The 25,768-nt window shown below is 45.7% G+C and overlaps 1 protein-coding gene across 1 annotated transcript in view; it reads right to left on the bottom strand.

Annotated features, from left to right (window-relative positions):
- The window catches only part of LOC147706847 (exportin-5-like), a 2,027,127-nt gene that overhangs the window by 1,787,655 nt on the left and 213,704 nt on the right, over positions 1-25,768 (bottom strand). Inside the window, exons 8-9 of the mRNA XM_086926003.1 lie at positions 21,770-21,846; positions 19,682-19,781 (exon numbers count right to left, since the gene is read on the bottom strand). Of these exons, the coding sequence (XP_086782129.1) occupies positions 19,682-19,781; positions 21,770-21,846 (177 nt within the window). The remainder of the gene's footprint in view (positions 1-19,681; positions 19,782-21,769; positions 21,847-25,768) is intronic.

The following is a 25,768-nucleotide window of genomic DNA, read 5'->3' as shown; positions in this document are numbered from 1 at the left end:
CTTGGCAAGAGCAATCCACGCGGGATTGGGAAATAGCTTCTCACTCGGACCAGGAGGGTCAGAGCGGGTGCTCCTTTTCAGAGGAGCTGGTGCAAGTCTGGAGCAACCAGAATCGCAAGTCGGTTTTAGGTTTTCGTCGGCACAGGGGCCACAAGCCAGCTGGCAAGTGACCGGGCCAACGAGCCAAAGAAAGCAGAAGGGCCCCACGCAGCACTCGTGTGTGGAGAGGTGAGCTTTGGTGCAAGAGTGGCTCAGGGTTGGGGCTTCTCAAACCCCGGTGTACAGCTTCGAGGGTCACTCGTGGGCTGCACGGTCAGCGTTTCGTGGTCTTTTCAAGATGGCGTGCCCCACGCTTCCGGTCGCCTCCACGGGTCTCAGCTCTGCAGGGACTGTGGATCGGGCTGTAAGAAGGTAGGTAAGCTTGATCTCGTCGATCTCGGTCGCTCGAGTTCCGGCAGGAACTGCAACAAAGCAGACGTCGAGGTGCTGGATGGTGCCTGTTTGCACAGGGTGGTCACTCCTTGACCACAAGGGAGATTCTTCAGTCTTCTACGTCGAGTAGGATGTCGAAGGGTCCAGAGTTTAGTTTCTTATGTTTCATCAGGATAATCTGAATGCGTTGGCACTGCTCCCATTCTTATACCAATCTAGGGGGCTGGATTACCTGCTAGGTCCCCTCCTATGTGTGGGACCCTTAAAGGGGGTGGATACACCCCTTCCCTTTGATCCAGGCAGCGCTGGGACTGGGGCTGGTCTGCCCCAGAACCGGTTTGGCCGGATTATGCAAGGGGAAGCCTTGTGCTCCCCAGGCAGTGTCTGGTTTCTTTCAAACCTCCCTGCTACAATCCACTATCTCCTGTCTGGCGTGGTGTGACACCTCCCTGTGACAGGAAAGCCTTTGCCAGGCCTCCGGGGCTGAGTTTCGGTCGGCAGCAGGAGGAGGTCAGGCTTGTGTAGGTGGCAGAAGTATCCATTTTGTGGATCTGAGTCCCTTTTAAAATCAACCGCGTTTTAACAAAGTTACATGTCGTCTCCCTCTAGAGGGGTGGAATGCTACCCCCGTCGCCAGGACTGGCGAGGGGGTAGTATTCCAAATCGTACGACACCTTACACGACATGTTTTGATAAAGCCAAACCAAAGTTAACATATAACCGCGAGGATCATAATGCACTTAAGAGTATATGGTATGGCATTATCCCGGAACAGCTTAGGGAATAGGTCCCGACAGCTGCAGACAGGCTCAGCTCATGCTAGAGCACCATCTCACATAAAACCAAGCACTCTGCCTCCAGGATTGTTAAGGCCTGCCATAGGAGTGACTGATAGGTATATATGTGTCCAGATAGGTTTAGATATAGGCATACTATATCTAAGCAAGGGGTGATTACACCACCTTGCCCCAGCTGAGTGATCAGCCAGTTGTGTCAATTTTAGATAGCCAGCCAGGGGTGGCAAAAGATATGCTGCAGCCCCTGGTAGGCCTTGGAGGCACCTATGCCCTGGGCACATATAGTGCTCTGTACAGGGGCTGATAAGGTGACCCAGGCCAATCTAGTTATGCACCTAGGGTACATGGAATCCATTTTACAGAGAGAGCAGATAGCCTGGGGCCCTGATTAGCAGGGAACCAGGCCAACTAAGTCGAAAACCAGCTAAACACAAGGCAAAAAATCTGGGGTAACCATAGTCAGGTAGCCACCTTCCTACATAATCATTGGTATTTTTGCTATTGGACGAAGAGCCAATGTGGCACTGATGCTAGTCAGGCAGGGGATGTTGGGTACTAAGGTGAGTTTAGGTACACCCTGTAAGAAGTTGGCCTGATATATGATGCTCACTAGTTCTAGTGATCACCTTGTATCAGTCCAAACAACTGTTATGGTGATTGGTTGCAAGTCAACCTTATAGACCAGCTATCCTAATGGTAGCATGAACAGAGCAGTCTTAGGCTAAACTCTTTTGGCATGTGAAGCCAGCTGTTTTACCACATATAACCCTTGAACACCAGATGAAAGGACACCACACAGGTTGTTATGAAAATAAACAATATATGTATTACTAACAAACACCTCTGAACTGGAGGAGGAGCTACGCGGGCATCCAAGATGGTCGCGTGAGCAGAGAGCTCCCGAGACCCGCGCGCCCTTCTTTATCTATCCTGCAGATATCCTGGTCACATCGACGGGCTTTTGGAGTGCTACTCTCACTGATGCTGTCGATCCTTTTTTGGTCGAAATCGGACCTCGGGGACCATTTTTCTATCGTCTCCAACTTTCTGGCCTAACCCCAGACGCAACCGGGGTCTCAACTGCCCATTATGGCCGAGCTGTAATGCAACAACAACGGCTGCCTGGCATCTGGCCCACCGGTGGTGTGCCACTTTCACTTTCGGTTTCCGGCCCCCTCGTCTCTGACTCCTTGGGACCTCCTACTCTGTCTTGGCCTGCCACTCTCACGGTGAACGCTTTCCTTCTTTGGGCTGGCAAGGAGGCCCGTGGCATCCTCTCGTAAAACTACACTTTTGAGTTTTGGGACTTGTCACCGTCCCGCTGCACTTGGGTGTCTCCGGCCGACGCTGAATGCAACATGGCGACAAAACCTGAGGCGGAGAAGGCCAGGAAGACTGTTACTCGGGGGGGGGGGGGGGGGGGGGGGGGGGGGTCGATCCAGTCCAATATGATCGAGCGCTACACCCAGCCGAGAGGCTCCCCCGGTGTTACAAGTGTTGGCTTGGAAGACCCGAGGACCAACATGTCGTCTTCCTCTGAAGTGTCTCTTCAAGACCTTTTGGCCGCCATTTCTGGACTCAAGGCCGATATGAGTCAGCAATACGAAGCCATCGTGTCCAAGATAGACACGGTGGCGGTGGATGTTACTCTTATTCGAGCCGATCTGGCCATGACTAACGAGAGGGTGAAAGCATTGGACTTAAAAGCATCGAGTTTGGTGACGGACATGGCGGAGGCGCAATCCGAGATAGGAAATCTGCGTTCCTCACACGACCTCTTGCTTAAACGCATGGAAGACTACAATAATAGGGCCAGGCGGAACAACATACGCTTGGTCGGAGTGCCGGAAAACGATGGCGCTGCCTCGATCGATCTACTGGTCGAGGAACTTATCGTCGCTAAACTCGCTCCTGCAGGACTCAGCAAGTTCTTTGCCGTAGAGCGCGCCTATCGCTTCCCAGGGGGTCAGGTGAAGCCAGGAGGCCCGCCGAGGCCTATCATCGCTAGACTGTTTCACTATCGGGACAGAGACGCTATCCTACAGGCCGCTCGTAAACACGGCCCGTTGAAGTACGATAATAACTCTGTCTCTATCTATCCTGATTTCACCCCCCAAGTGCAACGACAACGATCTGGGTTCCTCGGAGTGAAGCGTCGTCTGAGAGATCTGGGACTGAAATACGCCATGTTGTTTCCAGCTCGCTTGCGGATTGAGTTCAGAGAACGAGCTTATTTTTTCGATCAGCCGGACCGTGCTAGTGACTGGTTGGATTCGTTGCCGAAGGATGACACTGAGAGCGGAGGTCCTGGTGGTGCGGAAGGTGGTGCAACGGCCCAGGAGTAACGCGGGCCCCCAGATGTCCGACTTTAGACTATGAACTCTACAGAGTAACTTTATTGTATGCTTTAGGATTATGCCCGTGGTGGTGCGGGTGCGGGTGATTTCTCCCTTCCTCCTCGGGGGGTTCTTTGTGTAGATCAGATGGGGCGACAGGCACACTGCAGTTTGGGGTGGCTTTTTAGTCATCAGGGGTGCAGGGTGGGGGGCGTTGTAACGGGTTCTTGGTTGGGGGGTGGTTTTTGGGGACTTGGTTGTGTTACATGTTTTTTGTTATTTTCCCTTTTTCATGGTATGTCACTGATTGCAGATATTCTGGATTCGTGGTTGTGGGGGGGGGGGGGGTTGGATCGGGTCGCTTTTTCTGGGATGGGGAGGGTGAGATGCAGGTTCTTTCTTGGAACGTCAACGGTCTGGGTGACAGAATTAAACGTGGCATTGTGTTACAGTTTCTGAGGCATCATGCCCCTGATGTTGTGTTCCTTCAAGAGACGCACTTGATCGGTAATGCCTGTAAGGCTCTTGATCGTCGGGGCTATCGACTGGTCGCCCACGCTGGTTTCACTTCCGGGTCCCGGGGAGTGGGTATAATGGTGAAATCCTCCCTTGCCCTTGCGATTGATGATGTTATCCTTGATGATCGGGGCGGTATGCTGCTGTCTCCGGGAGGTGGGAGGGTAAGCCAATCGTATTAGTGGTTGTGTATATTCCCCCGGGGCTGCAGGCTACCACCTACGCCGATCTTGGCAAGACTCTTCTTGGTCTCCCTGATGGTCTACTGATCATGGGCGGTGACTTTAACTCTGTTATGTCTGGCGACTGTGATCGGCTTCCCCCTAGAGTTTTGCCGCAATCCCAGATGTGGCTCTATGAGATGGCTGAGACTTTTGGTCTGGTGGATGTTTGGCGTTCGCTACACCCTGCCCTGACGCAATTTACCTTCCACTCTGGTGCACATGGCAGCCTCTCTCGTATAGATTACTTCTTTATGTTGGCTTCTACCTTATCCTTGGTCCGGGAGGTCCGTCATCTCCCCCGGGGCATCTCGGACCATTCCCCCTTGATGATTAGGATTTCTGTGGGTGGCCTGCTTGATAACAGAGTCCCCCCTGTTCCACCCTGGCACTTCCGAAACCCCCGGCTCCGCTCAGATATGGTGAAGGCTATTGACTGTTACTTTGATGAAAATGTGGGTTCGGTCACCTCCCCTATGGTTCTCTGGGAGGCCTTTAAAACTGTTATTCGGGGATCTGCACTATCTCTCATCGCTGCTGAGCGGAGGGCTAAGAGGGAGGCCGTTCTGGCCCTTGAGGCTGAAATCACGGCGCTTGAAAGTGAGCTGGGTGGAGACGACACGCCTGCGCTGCTACACACTCTGGAACTGAAACAGGCAGATTACAAGGCTTGTGTTACCGATGCTGCTAAGTTGATGCGAGCGAATCAATTGGGCCGGCTGTATGATGTGGGTGACAGAACAGCAAACTTCTGGCATGGCTGGATAAGGCTGAAAGAGCGAGTCGTGTGGTGCCTGTGATTGTTCGCGAATCTGGTGTGAGTGTGTCTGACCCCGGCGAGATTGTTGATTGCTTTGTTGACCACTTCCGGAAGGTTTATACCCCGATAAGTGATCGTGATGAGGCTGATTCCAGGCTGTTGTTGCGTGATATAGCTCTTCCTTCCGTCTCGGAAGAAGAGGGCCTTGCTCTGGAGGCTCCCTTTACGGTGGATGAGATTGCCCTTGCTATCCGATCTTTACGCTCAGGCAAGGCGATGGGCCCGAATGGTTTGCCCATCGAACTTTACAAACTTTGCCCGGACAAGATGGCCGCCCATCTGCGCAACATGTTTCTTGATGCGTCCGAGGCTGGAATCCTTCCACTTGAGCAGCGCCTAGCTACTATAGTGGTCATTTATAAGGATGGCAAGCCTCGTGATCACTGCACCTCCTACCGCCCCATTTCCCTGCTAAACGCGGAACCTAAAATCCTGGCCAAGGTTCTGGTCAATCGGTTGTTGAAGGTGATTTGTAACTTGATCCATCCGGATCAATCCGGTTTCATACCGCACAGAAACACGGCCCTCAACCTGCGCAGGCTTCATGGTGTTCTCGCGAGAGCTGCAACTCTCACGGAGACTGCGGTGGTGGCCTCTCTAGACGCTACTATGGCTTTCGACACCATCGAATGGCCCTATCTATGGGCGGCCCTCTCCAAGTTTGGCTTTGGTCCTAACTTTATTGCCTGGGTCAAGCTCCTCTATGAACAACCACTGGCTCAGGTTGTGGTAAATGGTAGATGCTTTGACCCCTTCCCGCTAGGCCGCGGCACCCGTCAGGGCTGTCTGCTTTCCCCGCTCTTATTCGCGCTGGCGCTTGAACCCCTTGCGGCGTGGCTCCGGTGGGAACCCTCGATTAAAGGGATCCGGTGGTCGCCAGATCTAGAGGATCGCGTCTCATTGTATGCCGATGATATCCTTCTTTATTTCACTTCCCCTCAAAAGTCCTTGAACGTCCTCTTCGACGTTCTTACATCCTTCGGTAAGAACTCTGGATTGGTCATCAACTGGACCAAGTCCTGTGTTTATGTCATAGCCGGGGTTCTACCGCCTTTGCCTCGCAGGTTCCCGATTTTGGTGGCTGCAGACGGCTTCAAGTATTTGGGGATCTATGTCTCTACGGTTTCTTCTGTCCGCTATGAGCAAAACTTGTACGCTCCGCTCCGTCGACTCAAACAAGATGTGAGACGGTGGATTGAATTGCCCTTATCCCCATTGGGCCGAGCGGCGCTTTTTAAAATGATGTCGCTCCCCCGATTTCTCTACGCCTTGCAGAATTTCTTTGACCCAGTTCTTGCTCGCTACTTTCGCGAGGTCGAGAGTTTACAGCGACAACTAATCTGGGATGGTCGTGCCCGTATTGCGCTGTCCAAGCTCACCCTTTCCTGGTACGACGGTGGTATTGCTTTGCCAGATATCAGACGCTATTATTGGGCCTCGCACCTGAGCGATATTAATCATGCAACGTACGCATCGGAACCCGCTCCCGCCTTTGCCTTGGATACATTTTTATTGCCCGGTGGCAACTTTAATAGGGCTTTGTACTCGAAGTCACCAATCCGTCTCCTTACGGGTCCTACGAAGTGTGCAGTGCGGGCCTGGAGGGATGCAACTGTGGCTACGGGCTGGGGTGGCAAGCTGACGCGTATGACGCCACTGTATGATTCGGATCGATTGGGCAACCTTTGGAAGACGAAAGGGTTTGATAAGTGGGACATGATTGGGATAAGTAAGGTGGAGGATCTTTGGGCACGGGGCGCTGTGAAGTCCTTTGCAGTCCTGAAACTGGAATACCGGCTTGATGACAAGGAGCACTTTCGATATATGCAGGTTCGACATGCCTTGTCCTCCGTCTTTCCCCCCGGTACTGATATTCCGCAATCCTCCCCTCTGGAGGACCGTATCCTAGACGGCCCTGTCCCCGATAGCACGATTTCCTTAATATATAAGAAGCTCATTAACAACAGAGCTGACCAGCTGGAGAAACTTCGGGCTTCTTGGACAGCTGACGGGCTTGAACTAGATAATGAGGACTGGCAATCCGCTGTGTCCTCCCCGAAGGAGGTGGCTATTCCGGCTTGACTTCGTTTTGTCCAGCTGAAGATCCTCCACCGTGTGTATGTGACTGGTATGAGTCTGGTGCGAATGGGATTAGTAACAGATGGACGATGTAGGCGAGGGTGCGGTATGGATGGTACTTTTCTCCATGTTTTGTGGGAATGTCCGGTGGTCTCGGCCTTCTGGTCTAGAATGCATGAGGTTATGGGACGTGTTACTGGAGTCCCTCTCCTTGCAGAAGCACGACGTTGCCTGCTTAATGTGTGGGAGCCTTCGGACTGTAATGCTGCTCAAACGTTTTGGGTCACTCTGGGCAACATGGTTGCAAAGAGGGATATAGCTCAGCTCTGGGGCTCCGCCAGACCACCTCTGCTCAGTGCCTGGAAGGAGAACATGGACTGGTGCATGTTTCGAGAAAAAAACGGTGTATGAGGCACGGGGGCGTCCCAAGAAATGGTCCAGGGTCTGGGCTCAGTGGAATTCGTATCGCGGAGATATTTGCTCCCCTCCACTTGACTACGAGGCTCCTCTCCCCTCCTCCCCATGATTGACGTTCCGTTTTCTGTTTTCCATACTATCTGTGTTCTTTCTTCCTTCATGCTCGCCCCCCCTTGCCAGATGCGTCCCTTTATATACTTATTCCTTTTCCCCTTTCCCCCCCTCCTATGACCCTTGCCAGTATGATACCATGTGTTTGTGTGTTGTTGTTTTTCTTCGACAAAATCATAAAATTAAACCTTTTCTATCCTTCTGATATGGTTCTAATCTCCACACGATAATGTACGCTCAGAGATTGCTTTAACGGCGTAATGCCCCCTTTTTTCCTTTTTATCCTTTCGTTATATGTCATAGCGGCCGGCCCGAGGGGTTGTAGGCAGACGCTGTGTACTGTGCATTTCATAAATAAAGGTTTAAAAAAAAAAAAAAAACACACCTCTGAACTCTTTATGAGATCAGAGGGCTAAGCACATAACAATACTCTTCAGAAAAATACAGTAAGTCGCACAATTACAATGGTGCCCTAGGGGCACGACAAACCATATACTAAGTAAATGGGTTAAATAGAACGATAGAAGAAATGAGTATGCCCAGAGGCTGTAGAATCGCTGGGGCTACACTACCCTAACCTTAGGTAAGGAACAGGAGGCCCACGGGACGTGTGTGCAGTGCTAGAACACACACGCGGGTTTCAATGCAAAGTCAATGGGCACGAACAATTTACAAAATAGGTAAGTAAGGACAGTTCCGACTGGTTGAAACCAGAACTACAGGATACCTGGACACTAGGAGAGTCAATCTACCTATGAGCACGGAAATGCTCTCGTTACCTCACCCACGGGCTGCGGGTGCATAGGTGTGAAAGTGTGTTGGGTTTCCTCGTTGAAGTCAATGGAGCCCTAGAGAAAAGATGTTGCAGGCGACCAGGAGGAAGATGTCCGGGGTGATCCAAGGGCGGATCGAAGAGGATGGAGACCTGAAAGCAGAGGGGACAGTGTTCAAAGTCACTAGCAAGTGACCGGAGTAGATCCAGGAAGGAACCAGATAATGTTGTCGCGATCAGGTGAAGAGGTGCCGCTTGACTCTGCAGCCACGTGACCCAGGAGGCGTCGTCGACGACCAGGATGGAGGCACGAGCTGTCCCACGCAGGCTCTCTCTGTCGGTGGTGTCGGTTCCAGGATCGGAGTCAACAGGCCTTGGCAAATGGAACCCAGGTGGCAAGTAAAGATGGCGTCTGGTGCGGACCAGGAGGGTCCGGTGTAAATCTCCTTTGCAGGGAAGCAAGGGCAGGTCTGGAGCAACCAAACCAGCGGTTTTGTTTCAAGATTTCGTCGTTAGGAGGCCACTAGCCAGCCGGCAAGTGCCCAGACAACGCGTCGAGTAGCAATCAAGCAGAAGGGCCCCACGCAGATCTCGTGGAGGGCTGGTCTTTGGTGCAGGAGCTGCTCGGGGCTGGGGCTTCTCAATCCCCATAGCACTCACTCGAGGGTGCCTCAGAGGTCGTGCTGGAAGCGAAGTGCAGTTTCTTCAAGATGGCCGGTCCCACGTGTCTCGTCGCACCGACGGATCTCAGCTGTGCTGCAGATGTGAGTTGAGGTAGGAGAGGTCTGGAAGTCCGGGTCTCGTCGGGCTCTGAAGTCTGGTTCCGCCAGGAAGGACGACAAAGTGAACCGCTAGGACGCTTGATGGTGCCTGCGGATGCAGGGTGGTCACTCCTTGGCCACAAGGGAGATTTCTTCAGTCTTCTGTGGAGCAGAACGTCGAAGTCCAGAGTTTCTTCTTTGTAGAGTTGTTCAGGGTAATCTAATTTGGAATGGGACTGGCTCCTACCTTTATCCTGTTAAAGGGGGCTGTACTAGCGACTAGGACCCTCCCATGGGTGGGACGAGGAAGGAGGGTGGTTACACCCCCTATCCTTTGTCAGGTTTCGCACCAGAGCTGGGGCTGGAGTGCCCCAGCAACTGGTTTGAACCGGGGTAGGCACAGGGACACCTTGTGTGCCCCAGGCATGTCTCATTCCTTTCAGCCCTGCCTATCTTGTGTCTGTGACAGCAGCATCCATTTTGTGATGCGGAGGCTTGGGTTAACTTTAACCGGGGTTCTAGTTCTGTACATGTCGTGTCCCTCTAAAAGGGTGGAATGCTATCCCCGTCGCCAGAACTGACGAGGGGGTAGTATTCCAAATCGTATGACACCTTACTCGACATGTTTTGATAATGCCAAACCAAAGTTAGCAATAACCGCGAGGATTATAAAGCACTTAAGAGTATATGGTATGGCACCATCATGGAAACAGCTAAAGGACATGGTTCCGAAAGCTGCAGACAGGCTCAGCTCATGCTACATTTCACATGGATATAGGGATGCACACCTATTTAACATCATTGTTTTATTCCTCCTTTTTTATCTCTCCTTCGTATGATTGCGTGCAGATCGGTAATAGTCATGCCCAACTGCCATAAGTCAAGAGTAAACTTTATGTAAGATGGGACTGCATAGCCCCATAGCCTTTCGCACAGCTTCATGCCGCCTTTGACGTGCATGTTTTTTTCAAAATTATGTTTAATCCATTCTTTTAATTTTCCATCATTTGACCATTCTTTTAAATCTTCAAACATTTTGTCTCATCACAAGCAGTCTTTATTTCGCATAAAAACCCAATGCATTTTGGGCAACTTCGTGCCCTTCTTTGGGGGTCACTGCTGTGCTCATTGTTAAAAGCCGGCAATCCTCGCCATCTTCCTCAACCGGAGGACTGCTTGTGATGAACTTTTGCACTATTCATATTCTTTCAAGAGGCCTGGATCGGCACAGTTTGAATATAAGAAAATTGAAAAATGGCATTACACTTCTGTTGTGGATCTTGGATTAAAATGAGACAAAATGTTTGAAGAAAACTTAAAAGAATGGTCAAATGATGGAAAATTAAAAGAATGGATTAAACATAATTTTGAAAAAAACATGCATGTCAAGGTGGCATGAAGCTGTGCGAAAGGCTATTGGGCTATGCAGTCCCATCTTACATAAAGTCAGCTCATGCTACAGCACAATCTCACATATTTCCAAGCACTCTGCCTCCAGGATTGTTAAAGCCTGCCATAGGAGTGACTTATAGGAATATATGTGTCCATTTTGGGGTTGATATAGGTATACTATATCTACAGCAAAGGGTGATTACACCACCTTGCCCCAGCTGTGTTACCAGCCAGCCACTAAGAATTGCTTTTTTATATACCCGAGACTGCCGTCTATGAAATCTATGAAAGCTCCAATACTGGAGTAAAATGAAGTTTGCTATTTTTTATATTCTTTCAGCATGTGTGACTCTGGAAATGGTTTGCTGCCATTTGCACTTTGTGGGCTGATATGTTAACATCGCAGTAAAATCAAGGGTTACTTGCACCAGTATCCTGTCAACTATAGAGCCTTTGCGCATGCACTGGGGGGAACCTTTCCCTTTACACATGCGCTGTCTATCCCTATTTTACCGCATGCGCACTCCAGTAGAATTTGTGAGGAAATCCGGAAAGGGTCTACGCCCACACCTGACCTCGTTAATTAATATCGCGTCCTGCCGCCACTCTTTTACTCCTGGCAGACGCAAGGAGGGGGTAGGTGTGAATGCGATAGCACCCCGGTAAAATTGTAAGTAAATTATCTTTGGAGGGATTTGGACATCGCAATGGTCTGCTTAGTGTGGTTTTTGCTTGACATTAGTTCCTTCAATTTGTCATCAATTTCATTTGTTTCTACAGCCCGGTAATGTGCGGGCGGTGCTTGCTCTCGCCAGCGGAGGTTCCTTCGTAACAGTGCGAGGTGAGCATTTTTGCAAAAATCGACTACCTCATGGCACCTATGAGAGTGGAGCAATATATGAACTCATTTACCAACTGTTAAGACTCTATGGGAATAATTTCCATTTGTGAAAGATATAGAGGGTTACAAGTGGTACCATAGACATAATGACTCATTGGCACGGTGTGTATGCAATACTGCACGGTGCCAGGGTCCCATTGAATATACTCATATGCCTCTTGAGCCTGTTTTCTTTTCTTTTCTCACTCCATATACAATTGATGTGCATACAGTTGTAGCGCAGAATGAGGAATCAAGTTGTTACTGATGCTTTTCTCTATTCTTTGTTCTTTTCCCTAGGTTCCCATCAGGAGCGTTTTTTTCATCATGCAGCTGTAGCCATATCATAGGTATACAGGTTCCTGCTCCGCCCAGTTTTATTTAGAGGGTCTAGTTATACACATTTTTTTCACGTGCACTTCATTGCTCTGGTCCTGAAGAAGCGCCAACGACCCTTATGGAGATACAGGCGCAAAACATGTTGACCTATGACCTTTAGACACCCGGGCATAGTGTGCCTCCGGGGCAAGATTTTATTCGAGTAGTTTATCTACCAAGGGTTTACAATCTATACATCCGCTGCGTGTTTACCCTTTATTAAAAACGAATATGCTACTTACCAGTATGCATCTGTCATTGGCATGTAGGGCTGCTGACATTCATATCTGTGCATAGATTGCCGCCTAGTGTTGGGTCCGGATGATCGCACATTGTTGTCCTGGAAGAGTCTTCGAAGTATCACAAGATAGGTGGCTCCTCCCCTGGACTACAGTGCGCATGGGCATCCACTCCATCCTCAGATTGTTTTTAGCCATTGTGGCCAAGATGGAGTGAAACTAAGTGAATGATGACCATGCTAGAATTATGTGTGAATGCTGCAGCCGCTACAGGCGCCGGGGAGGAGGGCGGGCGATATGAATGTCAGCAGCCCTACATGCCAAGAACAGATGCATACTGGTAAGTAGCATATTCGGTTCGAGGCATGTGGGCTGCTGAATTCATATCTGTGCATAGAATACATAGCAGTCCCTCCATTAACGGCGGCCGCCTGTGCCAGCTGCAGCAGTTTGGAAAAGTGTTTTAAGTACAGCCTGCCCTACAGCTGCCTGCTGTTTGGAGTGCACATCAACACAGTAGTGTTTTGTAAATGTGTTCCGAAAATCTTTGGTCCTATCAATGTAGTACATTAGGGCCCTCTTGACGTCAAGTGTGTGGAGCATCCTCTCCGCAAGGGACTCTGGATTTTGGAAGAACACAGGTAGTTCTATAGTCTGGTTGATATGGAACTGAGAAACTACCTTATGAAGAAATTTAGGGTTAGTGCGAAGCACCACCCTGTTGGAATGAATCTGAATAAATAGCTCTTGGATAGTTAGTGCCTGGAGTTCACTAACTCGTCGTAGCGATGTAATCGCTATAAGGAAAGCCACTTTCCATGTCAAGAACTGAATCTCGCAGGAATGCAGTGGTTCGAAAGGGGGACCCATCAGCCTGGTGATGACCACATTTAGGTTCCACTCAGGAGCTGGTGGCGTCTGCGGAGGAATGACTCGTTTGAGTCCTTCCAGAAAGGCTTTAATGGCAGGCACCCTGAAAAGTGAGAGGTGCTGTCTGTTTTGGAGATAAGCAGCCATTGCGGATAGATGTATACGAATGGAAGCATAGGCCAGATTATATTTGTACAGATGTAAGAGATAACAAATGATGTTCTGAATAGATGCATCCAGCGGGTTAATGTTGTGGTCTGCACAATAAATGACAAACCGCTTCCATTTCGCGGCATAGCATGCTCTGGTGGTGGGCTTTCTTGCCTCCCTGATTATGTCCATACAGTCAGGAGGTAAGTTAAGGTAGCCAAACTCTAAGACCTCAGGAGCCAGATCGCCAGGTTGAGTTGTTGCGGATCTGGATGCTGAATGTCGCCATGGCTCTGCGTCAAAAGCCTGGGTGTGAGGCGCAGCCTTTGATGCGGTACCACGGACAGTTCCAGAAACATGGTGTACCATGGTTGGCGAGCCCACGTCGGAGCAACCAGGGTGAGAGTCATCGAGTGCGGCTTCAGCTTGTGTGCCACCAGCGGTATTAGAGGTGCTGGGGGAAAAGCGTACGCAAATTTGCCTGACCAGTTCATCCATATTGCATTGCCCTGCGACTGCGATTGTGGGAACCTGGCGGCAAAGTTTGGGCATTTGGGGTTTTCCTTTGTGGCGAACAGGTCTATCTCTGGATGACCCCAACTTAGGAAGCACTTAATAATCTCCCTAGAAGGTCTCTGGGTGAGCGGACCCCATACGAAATGCTCTTTGGTATCAAAATGTTCGTCCCAGACCTTGAAGGTCTAGACCAGGCGGTGGCTGCAGCCCCCTTTGACGTAGATGAACATTGTCATGTTTTACAGAATCTACAAGAGACGAGAGACAGTCTTGCAAAGAAACACTTGCCCTCCACATCTGATGCTGCGTTGCAGATTCCGGTAGTTGGCTGGCTACTCTGAATTGGAGAACTGGTCAGAGAGAAGATGGAGAACAAGAAAGAATTTGGCCCCTCGTATCGAGCTCCAGTTCCTGTAATTGGCGTGCAGGGTACAAGAACAGCCATTTTACCACCACTTCCAGGTCGTAAAGAAAAAAGGTATATCTCCATTGACAATGTCAAACTATACAGAGTGGCTGATTCTTCTTAGCATAACACCTGCGGTCTGAATACACTTACCCCACTGACTTATCGATGCCAGATTTACAGACCTGTGTGGCCAATGAGTCCAGATTTTCATTTGACACTCACTCTTCCACATCGAAGTCCCCTTCAAAAATGTCAGTTTTTGCTACATGGTTTAAGGAACATTTTTTGATCCTCCCTTGGACTTACGCATGATTGGTACTTTTAAAAAAAAATGTGTTCATGTCAATTGGATTTGTCAATTGGATTTGTGATGTATTTTTTCCGTCTTGTGAATAGACACTATGTTGAGAAAACAACAGTTATTCGACCAATTAATGTAACATTGGCACCCCACTCCTCTTCCCACATCAACAGATTAAAGAGAGACTCGGCCTTTGTGAATATTACTGCTGGGCCAGTTTTAGATGGGTTTGTATGGGACGCTGGTAAATTCCAGATCCATGGTCTCACGGAGGTTATAAATGTCCCAAATGTACTGAGAGTTTCTATGGGGGATGTAATTAAACAAAAAATACGTTCTGATGATTGGGATGTTCAGACAGTAGAGGCTTTGTTTTCAGATTTGAAATACTATGCTGCCTTTGATGCTGAGGATTTATATTTAGATTCTGCTAACTACGGTGATTTGTATTGTTACCAACACTTTGGAAATCACTACCTGCACAAAAACACCACGAGAAGGAATATAGTTAGTTATACCCAATGGGAACATTGTCCCGTTCAAGGCAGCTCCAGTGCTCTTTTAAAGAGATTTCCATATTTTACCGATTTCATCAGTCAAATCCTTATGCGTTTTATTTTAAGTTGACAGAAAAGTCTTCTTCCAAAGTTAGACTTGCCCACACTAAATTTTTATATTCCAAGTCCTCTCTTGGCCATTTGGTTATTGAGGGCTATGACCTGTGGAAAGATACCATTGATCTTAAATCTGTTTGGGGTTCTAAAAATTGGCAAGGCACTGAGGCTTTGCATCGTGCATGTCTCATGCCGAACCATATCTTGTTTTTGAATTAGACTATTTCACAAACCACCTGCTTTGGATTGGCTACTACAAAAAATTTAAATGCACCTTCTTTTCCTGAATTAGAAAATATAACCCGACTGGGATAATTATACTAGTATTTCCATGAGAGAATTACAGACCATGATGCTGAATTCTTCATTTAACATTTCCAGTTTGGATCCTGAGGTTTGGTTGCTTTGGCACAAAAGTGCCGATTCCTGTCAACATCGTTTTCTGGGTTTGGCCCGTGGCTACACACAAGTTCGGGGGGATCCCCGGTTTGAGAGTGACCATTCTGTCACGACCTATTCAGTAGGCAAATTATGTCAGAGTTGGCTCAAACACTCCACTTTAGCATCAGTTAAGCTGCATTTGTCTAAACTGACAGACAACGTTCATCTGAATGACTTTGTGAAAGGTCCTGCAGCTGGCAGATCCAAATGATGGATTTATGCTGTTTACAATGAAGTTTGGAAGCTGTCGCAGGTTGAGGCTGCTTCACGATTAAGAGCTATTGATCAAGCTAATTTAGAAAACGTGCTTGTAGTTGTAACATGCTTTCTTCCCGCATTTATACATTAGATAATATTGTTTCATCTGTTGTTGACTTTGTGCAAGAAGATGTGTCTGTTTTATTTCATGGACAAAATCAACTGTGTTCCATCATGCAGTTTGCGTGGACTTTGCAAATGTTAAAGGCTGGTCGAGTGCCTTAGGACTACATGAATACGTCCTCCTTGTTTGCTCCTTTTAATTTAACTGAAAAGCAACAGTTTGTCGATGAAAGATGCAACATTTTATATGTTACATATTGAAAAGTTAGAACCTTTACCATTTTCTGTAGCCGAGTATAATTCTGCTGTGTGGCTTGTACATGGGTTAATCACACTCCCTTTTCAAATTTGAAGCTTGCATGAAATATTATGCCATAGGCAGATATGAACCTTTAGGCAGCGCTTATCTCCATGAAGCTTGGTCACTACAATTTACATACAGATGACTGAGGGAGGGTAAAGAAGTTTATTTAAATGGTGAAGATTGCACAACAACGCCTGATCACTCAGTGTGTAGGAATATCCAAATCCATGGCTCATGTAATCTGAACGAGCCTAATTTGGCCTGTGTTTTAAAAGGCACACCTACACCTGCTATCACACCAACATTACCATTACTAGCAAACGGTAGTTATTTACTTTTAAATAATGAGGATTGTTGTGGGATGCTCGCAGGAATTCCTTCCGTGGTTTCGGTTTCCGAAAGAGTGGTTTGTTGTAAAAACGTTTTGTTTCCTCCTCCACATGGGAAGCTGGATGTTTCCATCTGGCAGTCGATTCCGACCTTGAAAGCAGAGTTCAACAAGATGAGTCGAATAAGAGCTCTAATGTCCCAGAAAGAGGTTGCTCTTACATCTGCTCGTGAAACATTTGTCCATCACGTAGCAAACACCCGCACAGAAGTGCATGCTTTATTAAATACGGATTTGCCCTTGCATTTTGGGGAGGTAATTCACACTATCTTTAATGCTTCCTCGACCACGGGGCTGGCTCACTTTTTTAAAGTTGTTAGTGGTGGCCTTGTCACTTTTTTAAACTATATTTGGTGTGTTCCCAGCATTTTTTCATTCCATTTTTTCCAGCCTGTTTGGTGGATTTCCCTTAATGCTCGCTCTGGTGGCAGGAGTGCTTCTATTATTTTGTTTATTTCAAAATGGATGCACATCCTGTTACAAGACGATCTGCCCCGGCTGTTGTTGCTCCGTAACCGAATGCTTAGCTATTATGGAGCGCTGCCTCTGGCTATGTTGAGTGCGACTTATGGATTATTGTTTAGATTTTCCTTTTTTACATGAATCCAGCCTGTATTTCATTGCCTGAGCTGCGATTTCGAATGGGTCCTGGATTTGTGTCTCTGCAATACGTGTCTCCCAACGCGGATTATGATCAACTGATGAGCCCCTTACTTGCTCATGAATTGCTTTGTTCTGGAGGCGGGATTATGGCCTTTGCAGCGATGCATGGAGTCTTGGGGCGTTGGAATGTTTTTGCAGCGGCGCATGACTACTTGGCACAAAGTTACATACGCTGTGGGAGTGAGACTTTTTTTTTCTCTCTTCCACAACAGACGTCATGTGATGAACAGCGGATTTTTTTTCCTCTCTCTAACATTCCCTTCGTTTTTTTTTTATTGATCAAGAAGATTATACTACATTTGTGTATTATTTAATTCTGAGTTTGCCCCAGTTTTCCCGTTGTGGCAAATTTGAACTTGACTTTGGCTTTTGAACTTGAACTCTGCGTTCCTGATTTGCCCCCACTGCTTCCACGTGCTCCGATCAAGGGAGGGTGTCGTGGGGATGACCCGTACATTTACACAGTGTTAGGTTAGCATGGGCTTCTTTGCACACGACACGCACTTGTGCTATTGTTTAGAGAACACTGAGTATTTCGCTTCACATGAGAATAACTTGTTTTGCTACATTTCTAAGCTGCTTCGCTAGTTTAGTCTGTACAGTGTGAAGATTTTATTAATTTGAGACCAAACCTACACATCCGTTTCATATATCACATATTTTTTTAGGTAGTATTTCACCTATCTGGAACCCTCATAATCTCGATATAAAAATAATAATAATAATAATTGACTTACTTCTTGCAGTAGCTTTTCAGCAAATTACCAAAGCTTGGAAGGACTCTACTAAACTCTCTTATCAGGCTTGGTGGTATGCTGTGTGCTATAATCATAGATTAGATACAACATATGTTTATCCACCTGTTTTAGCCCCAAAACGAAAGCAGTTATGGGATCCGGTTACTTCATTTTTTGATTCTTGTGCCCTTCGTTCTCTGCCTAAATCTCCCTTTCAACAAGAAGTTGCTAAACCTCCCTGAGTTCCTTTTATTATATTGTCTTTTCTTTTCTTTTTCATAATATTCAAAAATTGCTATGTCGTTTAGTATTATATTTCATAGTAATGTATTACTCTTTATCTCCTAGCTGGTATTTTTCTTTTGATCTTTTTTGTATTTATCTCATATGAACTGTTTTTTCTTATCCATTTTTGATTCTTGTTCTCATGTGTTTCATTAATTTTTTTTGTATCAATTTTATGCATTCGTGTATTTAAATTGTTTATATGACTTTTTCAAAACTTTCAATAAAGCTTATTTTGAACTTAGTCTGTACAGTGTGAGCCGAGACCACCAAGGTTATTGTGAACACTGTGGCTGTTGTTCTAACAGATCAGCGCACGTTCTAGCCATAACAGATATGCAGCTGTGGCCACCTCGGATACTGGCGCGTTTAATAATGCACTGCGTAGGCATGATTACACACACTTGGAGAACATTTGTATGCCGAGAGCTTGTGCAGAATTTGATGTGATCCACTTCTGCTAATACCAGAGGTATGGGGCCGCCTATGTAAGCCTAAGAGACATTCTGTAGTTATAAAATAACCTACTAGCAAGGGAGGGTGAAATATAAGTATATTTTAAACCTATTTCCATTTAGCATTATAACATGCTTTCTTCCTTTGTATTTTATGGAATAGTAACTATGCTGACAATCTTGTTTCTAATAATATGTCTGCTTGTATTAGCTAAGGTGCTGCGCATGCGAACACGGCGTAATAAATATTTCAAACTTGCTTGTGCCTCCTTTTACTCCATGTTTTGGACTGGTTTGAGAGTATAACGAAAGCGTGTTCTTGTTTTCCACATTGCCTGAGGTAACCTAAGTCGAATGTTCTGGGTTATCTAATCATTGGTATTTTTGCTATTGGACGAAGAGCCAATGTGAAACTGATGCTAGTCTGGTAGGGGATGTTGGGTACTAAGGTGAGTTTTGGTACACTCTAATTCACTAAGGTCCTAAGTCTCTGTGCACAGTTCTGTGTAGGAGCAGAATCCCTGCAACACAAAAAGTTCTCTCAGGAGTGCTCTAGAGGGTGAGGAGCTCTGATTGGTTCAGGCACAAGTTTGGTCTCTTTTACATAACAAAGGTTATGGGTTGGAAAGGGGCCTAGGCCTCTTTTCAGTTTGCTACACTACTAAGCATTTTTTTAATATACTAGAGACTGCCGTCTCGACGACTGGGAATGATTCAGGTATGTGAATCTATGAAAGCTCCAATACTGGAGTAAAATAAAGTTTGCTATTTTTTATATTTTTTCAGTGTCTCAAGAAACCCCCATGAATAAGGTAATACAATAAAACAAACCTTGTTCCTATTACAGTCTTGACTAGGCTGAGCTTGTAGTACTCTGGGAAAAATGGCTGAAATTTAAACTGTCTCATTCCATGTTAAAAGTCTCCCCCAACTTGCACCTAGACGGAGCTACTGACTATTTATGAATATTTATAAAGATGCCACGAAAGAGAGGTTAATGATCTCTGCTGAAGAATCACTTGAATGTCACATGAAATCACAACCAGAAAACTTAAAATAACTACATAAAACCATACCATTATATTGCAGAGAATTAATCCAATGGAGCACAAGACTTGGCATAGCTTCTTCAGAATATTCTTGTGCTTCTCAGTCATCTCTTCTCCAGCAGTCATTCTGAATAAAAACGTGAGTGTTACTACAGTGCAGACACAGAGGCAAAATAACCTATAGTAAACCGTAAGTGTAGCTATAATTCTAATATAAATTCTAAAAGATTCAGCTAAATTTCCAAGAGGTTACAGATCAAAATAAACAAAAAATTTTTAGCAGATAATTCTCACAGCCAGAGTAATACAACTACTTTTAGTAGTTATTACATGTTGGGCCCTTCCAAGTAAAATATGCCACATTAGAAGTCACTTATCCAGCGATACAAGGCACTTTAACTGCATTACCCAGTCTAACTTACTCTAGCGTGGCTCCTCTTCAAAGCATGGAATCTCTTCAAAATGGCAATCATTGGTCACACCTGAAGCCATGTGAGGCATGTAAGTGAAAGAAAAATCCGCCTTTTTCCAAGAAATGTCTGACAGCAAATAAATCAATGCTCTGTTAAAGTCACTTTATAATCAATGTCATTCTGAAAATAACTCCAGATGCACCCTGATGCAACACCATTAACTACTTTCGATACCAAGGCAAACTCCAGACTAGAAAATAATGCCTCATGAAACAGACAAGGTGAAGGGAAGAATGCTTGTAAATCTGTTTAACCACTGGCAATCACTCAGAGTAACCCATGGTTGATTGTGTTCGGGTTCAGGGAGGATTTGCCCTGGCAGTTCAGACCATCCTTTCCCATGAGGAACAGAGTCAAACCGGATTTGCATATGGCTGGGTCCAAACTGAGGCAGCATGGTGAGCAAAAGAAAGATGGGTTGGAGTGCTACCCTGAGCGAATGCTAGTGCCCGAGATTAACTCAAGCATTCCCTCCATTACCTTGTAGTTTTTGCATTTGACACCTTAAGTGCACAGGGTATGCCCAGATGTGAATCCCGTTCTCACTGAGTCACTGGAACCAAGCTGTACCTGGCTGATGTCACCACAACTAGGGCAAAACCAGTCCTGGGTTGTTTGTATTCCGGTTCAGGGAGAAGCTGGCTTGGCAGTTTGGGCTGGATTGTTCCCGTGAGGAGCAGGGTCAAGGCTGATTTGCAAATGGCTGGGTCTAAACTGAAGTAGCATGGTGGGCGAAAATGCAATGGGTTGGGACGCTACCACGAGTGAATGCCAGAGGTTAGACATATTGCAAGCTTTTCTCCCATCACCCTTTGTGTCTTTTAAACAAAGTGTGACCCAACCAGGTCAAAGCCTAAATATGTGCTCATATCCATCATACCATCTGCTTCAACATTGCCTAATCCTGTTGCCTCATGAACTCAATTGCTCACTGTTCAGTTTGCAAATAATTGTAAGAAGCATCAATGATCATGTGAAGCTTGTATATAATACATACACAAGTAAAGCAATGCAGCAGGAAACGTACAGCCAGTTCATAAATGTGCTCCCTGGACAGCCTCGCTAATTAGTGGATTGCGAAAGACTACAAGTCCATGTTCTTTCCCTGTTCTGGTCTCTGCTAATTTACCCTACTGCACATAGCGTGCTGTGGGACATTTACAATCCCGCACAGTGGACGGAAGAGAATCAATCACTGTAAAATCACTTTCCATTACCACAAACAGCCTTTCCCCAATAGGCATTTGCAGTACATTTGCAACTGTATTTTGCTTCAGGATTAACAGTATGACACCATCTTCTCTTTCTGCTACACATTGATAAGAATGTGTGCTTGATGTACGAAGGAATGGATGACAGCGAAGAATTACAGTGAACTGTAACCTTGTGACCATGCACCAGCTTGTAATTAGTCTGCATGCATAAGACACAGTTTTGCTGGTAAGATGACAGAAAAATGATCAATCAGTAACTATTCTTCCAAGATTTAATAACGGCCAGTCTCTTTAGCATACACAGGGGGATCCTCATCAACCTTCATTACTGCAGATGCATGGGTTATAAGAAAACTGGCAAGCAGATATCAATGGGAGCGACTAGAAGACCACACTCTATTTTTTTAATACTTTTTAAGATTACTAACTTTGCAGCAGAGAGGATGTAGTTCATGGCAGACTCTCCAAATAAAATCGGAAGCAGGCTGGTGTATTTAACTTTCTCCTGAAAATATAAAAGGGAGAACTATGTTTAAATATAAAGTATAACTCTTCATAAACACATACCAAGTAACATTGTGAAAAAGTATTTATGTAAACAGCCCAAACCTGCCAACTGTTTTTCATGTCATAGAGGAATACTGAAGCTTGCACAATATTTTCATAAATTACATTTTAAGGTGAGGGTGTTTAGATTTTTCACAACGTACAAAACAAAGTTTTAACGTTGGCCTCAGACAACAGTGACATGATACAATTGAGTCCAGGTAAAAGCGTTAGACCAAGGTATGGATTGATGTCCAGGTGACATTTTTTTCTGCAACTAATTCATCTTGAGTGCAGCAGTAGCCTAAATCTGGCATAATGGAGCTAGCCCTAACAAAAGCAGGCCTCGGGCCTATGGTCACCTATGACACTACCCCCCCCCCCCCCAATTTAGTAAACACACCTGCACACAATGCTCAAATATTAGCAAAGAGTCGTTTTTATTTCCTACTCACCCTGGTCTCAGTTGATCTCAAAGACCCCAAAGCAAGCTCCAAACACTCTTGACTTATTTCAACGAGTTTTTCACTTCACGAGTCTTGGAGATCAACACTACTAAAATCAATGTGATGTCCTTAAATCAACACAAATCTTTTAAGGGTCGCTTCTTCGGGGGGGGGGGGGGGGGGGGGGGGGGGGGGGGCTTTCCCCCTTCAGAAGGTTGATTCTGTTGCATATCTTGGGATCACATTCATGGAGGTTATGTCCAAGCATCTTCATATCAACAAGGCAACCATTAAACTAAAACAGGCATCTGGTGCGCTACTTATGGAATTCTCCTCGTCCCATACTAAACCCATTTCACCTTTCCTTATGATGTACGAGGCTAAAGCACTGGGCTCTGCCTCTTATGGGGGAGAAATGTGTGGCTTTTCCAAACAGGAGGAGCGGACTAGAATTCCGAATACATTTCTCAAACATATCGCTTCTCTTCCTCCTAGTATTTCATTGTACCCACTGTTAATGGCCCTGGGAGTAACAGGGGTATCGGGTAAAATTGTACTGGAGACTATCCCCAAAGTTGTTCACTATGTTGAACGTCTTAAGGATGTCATGAAGGCTGATCAATTTAGCAAGGTTCCCTAGCTATCGCAAATCAAGTTAGCTTTGTACTCACTCAGGATGCAGGACTTGTGGAATCACCCAGATTCCACCAATTTCCCATATAAGACTCTTGTGAAAATGCAACATTTGTCAGCATTTGTGGCTGAGGAATGTTGCAGAGCAGTTTGCTTTTAATTCACCATTTATTTCATTGTCTTTAAGCCCACCTGTTGTTTTGAGTCATTTTGGGATCTAGTATTAGTCCCATTGAATAGGAAGATGTGTTTCCAGTTTCGAGTGTTCACTTCAGGTTCGGTTGGAGGCGGTGATACCATGTGTCGAATTTGCAACTCTTCAGAAGAGTTTCCTTCATATCTCGCTAATGTGCCCAAATTATGCCCCCCCCACTAGTCACACTTGGTTACCTCTTATATGCAGGCTACTTGGTGTACCCAAACACTTGGTCGCCCTTCGCATTCTCAGGGCAGACTGTCCTCCAGTAATAGCCATTTTGGTTTCCACATTTCTGGGTTCCATGTGGATGCTCCATAAGAAGGCCCTTCCTCTTCCCGCTACTTTAGTCTGCCGGGACTCCCAACCAGGCTTCACCTTGCTGTACCCTTTTGTAAATGCCTGGTAGGGAGCTATGTATTTTCATCTCTGGTAGCCAGCCATATATATTGCCAAGGCAGCCAATGGGCGTTAGCATGATTTATGATTCAGCACTTATGCTCATCTGAACCTTGTTTTATACACTGCATTCAGTTTTTTTTATTCCCATTTTCCTGTAAAAACCTTTATGCATGTTTTTATCTGCTTTATTCTTATATTTATTTATTCATTTATAAAGTTTTATATAGCGCGAACAAGATCCCGAAGGATATCAGAGCGCTTTACAATAAATTGGTAGAGAGGACAACATGAAATAAACAGAGTAATTGAGAAAAGGAGAAAAACAGGCAAAACATGCTAAACAGTAAACAATGGTACAAATATAAGGTATAATATTATGCAGAGGATGTATTATAAACTAAAGAAGATCTCTTAGGCGTGAATGGGGGACCCAATTACCTCTCCGATCAGCAAGAGTAAACCACATCAGGATCAGCAAAAGCTCTCTGCATCCCTGGAAACGGAAAATCTTCCAAGTGTGTGAAATCATGGCAACAGTGTAATAATAAGGGCGCCAGAATCTCAGTTGGGTTTGTTCTTTTATGGCCCTGGAGGCTGAAATAAAGTGATTTAAACAGAACCGTTTTCCTACTCACCCTGGTCTCGGTGTATCACTGTGCTCAACACTTTTTAGTTTATTTTTCATATTTGTACCTTATTTATACTTTTCATAAAAGGTTTCTCAACTCACTATTGATTTGTTCAGTGTTATTAGAATAATTGTATTTCTACCGTATTTTATCTTTTCCAAGCATATTCACACTCTATATATTACTTTGCCACTCTGTTCAAAACCATTCATTAGACATTTTAGATTCCTATGTCTTCCCAGGTGTATTATGTTCGAAACAATACGTTTAATTCATTTTCCATAAATCCAGGATCAATACAACAGCATAGTGGATACATTCTTACCAACGACATCGAAAGGAAAGCACAAAATATTTTTCAATTTATTAACAGATCACTAGGTCCCAATTAGAACTAAATATATCAAGAATCACAATAGGTGTGTTATCTGGTAACTTGACATTTAGGGAACACCAAGGAAATTACGGCAGTCAGCCTCCCTCCAGCTGCCATCAACCTCTCCAAAAGATCCTACTGAGCGTACACCATTAGGTGCAATTTCCAAAGAAAAATACTCAAACCACAGTAAGGAGGAATGCATAGGGCCTAGGGTATATCCCAAAAGATAATGAACGTGTTTTGAGGGCCACATTCCACCACCAGTTCAGAAACCCACGATGGAGCAGCAATCTACAGTTGCAGGTTGTCTCAATTCCTAGCTCGCTCTAAGAGGATGAGAAAGTCCAATTTCTCCTGAGTGAGCTATTTTGGTCCTTAGTACTCTCCATCTTGCTCACTTACATATATCTGCCATCCGGACAGGCACAAAAGAAATCCATGTTGATGTCCAATCCATTGCACTTTTTGCTTTTTGTTTATTTATTTATGTATTTATAAAGTTAATAAAAAAGCCACCTCAGCAGATTTACAAACCTGATGTTTCTTATTTGGTCTTGCCACAAGGCCTAACAGGTATTCCCTAGGCTGGACTAAATCCGTCCTCTTACTAAGAGTCGATACACTGCCCACTATCCAAGACTGGTATGGGTAAAGTATTAGGAAGCACCATATGAAATGGTCAAAATAAGTGCAGCATGATCTGTACCTGGGGCTGTGATCCAACTCACAATCACAAACTTTGGAGAAATAAAACTGGATAAATTAAAACATGCTTTTGGTCATATTTATGCTGTCAAGTGAACTTGTCTAGTACAGTCCTCACCATTAGAGTCAATTTAGTTACAATGACCCCATACTCTCTTAATGACCGGTGCAAGCAAGTCACCGCTCCCTTGCCACAGCTTAGAGTCAAATGAAACTAGAGCACCTTTGACACATTGAGTTTCATTACCCCACATTACCCTTTCCAAGCAGATTTAATGTCCGAGACGCCATATATCATGATTTGACTCAGAGGGCTATCTAACTGTACCTATGGCTGTCAAAGGTATGCAAGATCTTTTTTTTTTTTTTTTAAAGTTATCTAAATCGTAAAATCTCCAACTTGGGTTGTAACTACTGCGTCCGTGCAGGTCTTCTTCTTAATCACATGGGCAATCTTTTCAAATGTAGACAGAAACCAGATGGGGATACTA

Source organism: Lissotriton vulgaris, chromosome 6, assembly GCF_964263255.1.
Source record: "Lissotriton vulgaris chromosome 6, aLisVul1.2, whole genome shotgun sequence".
NCBI lineage: Eukaryota > Metazoa > Chordata > Amphibia > Caudata > Salamandridae > Lissotriton > Lissotriton vulgaris.
This window is presented reverse-complemented; position numbering and strand designations above follow the sequence as displayed.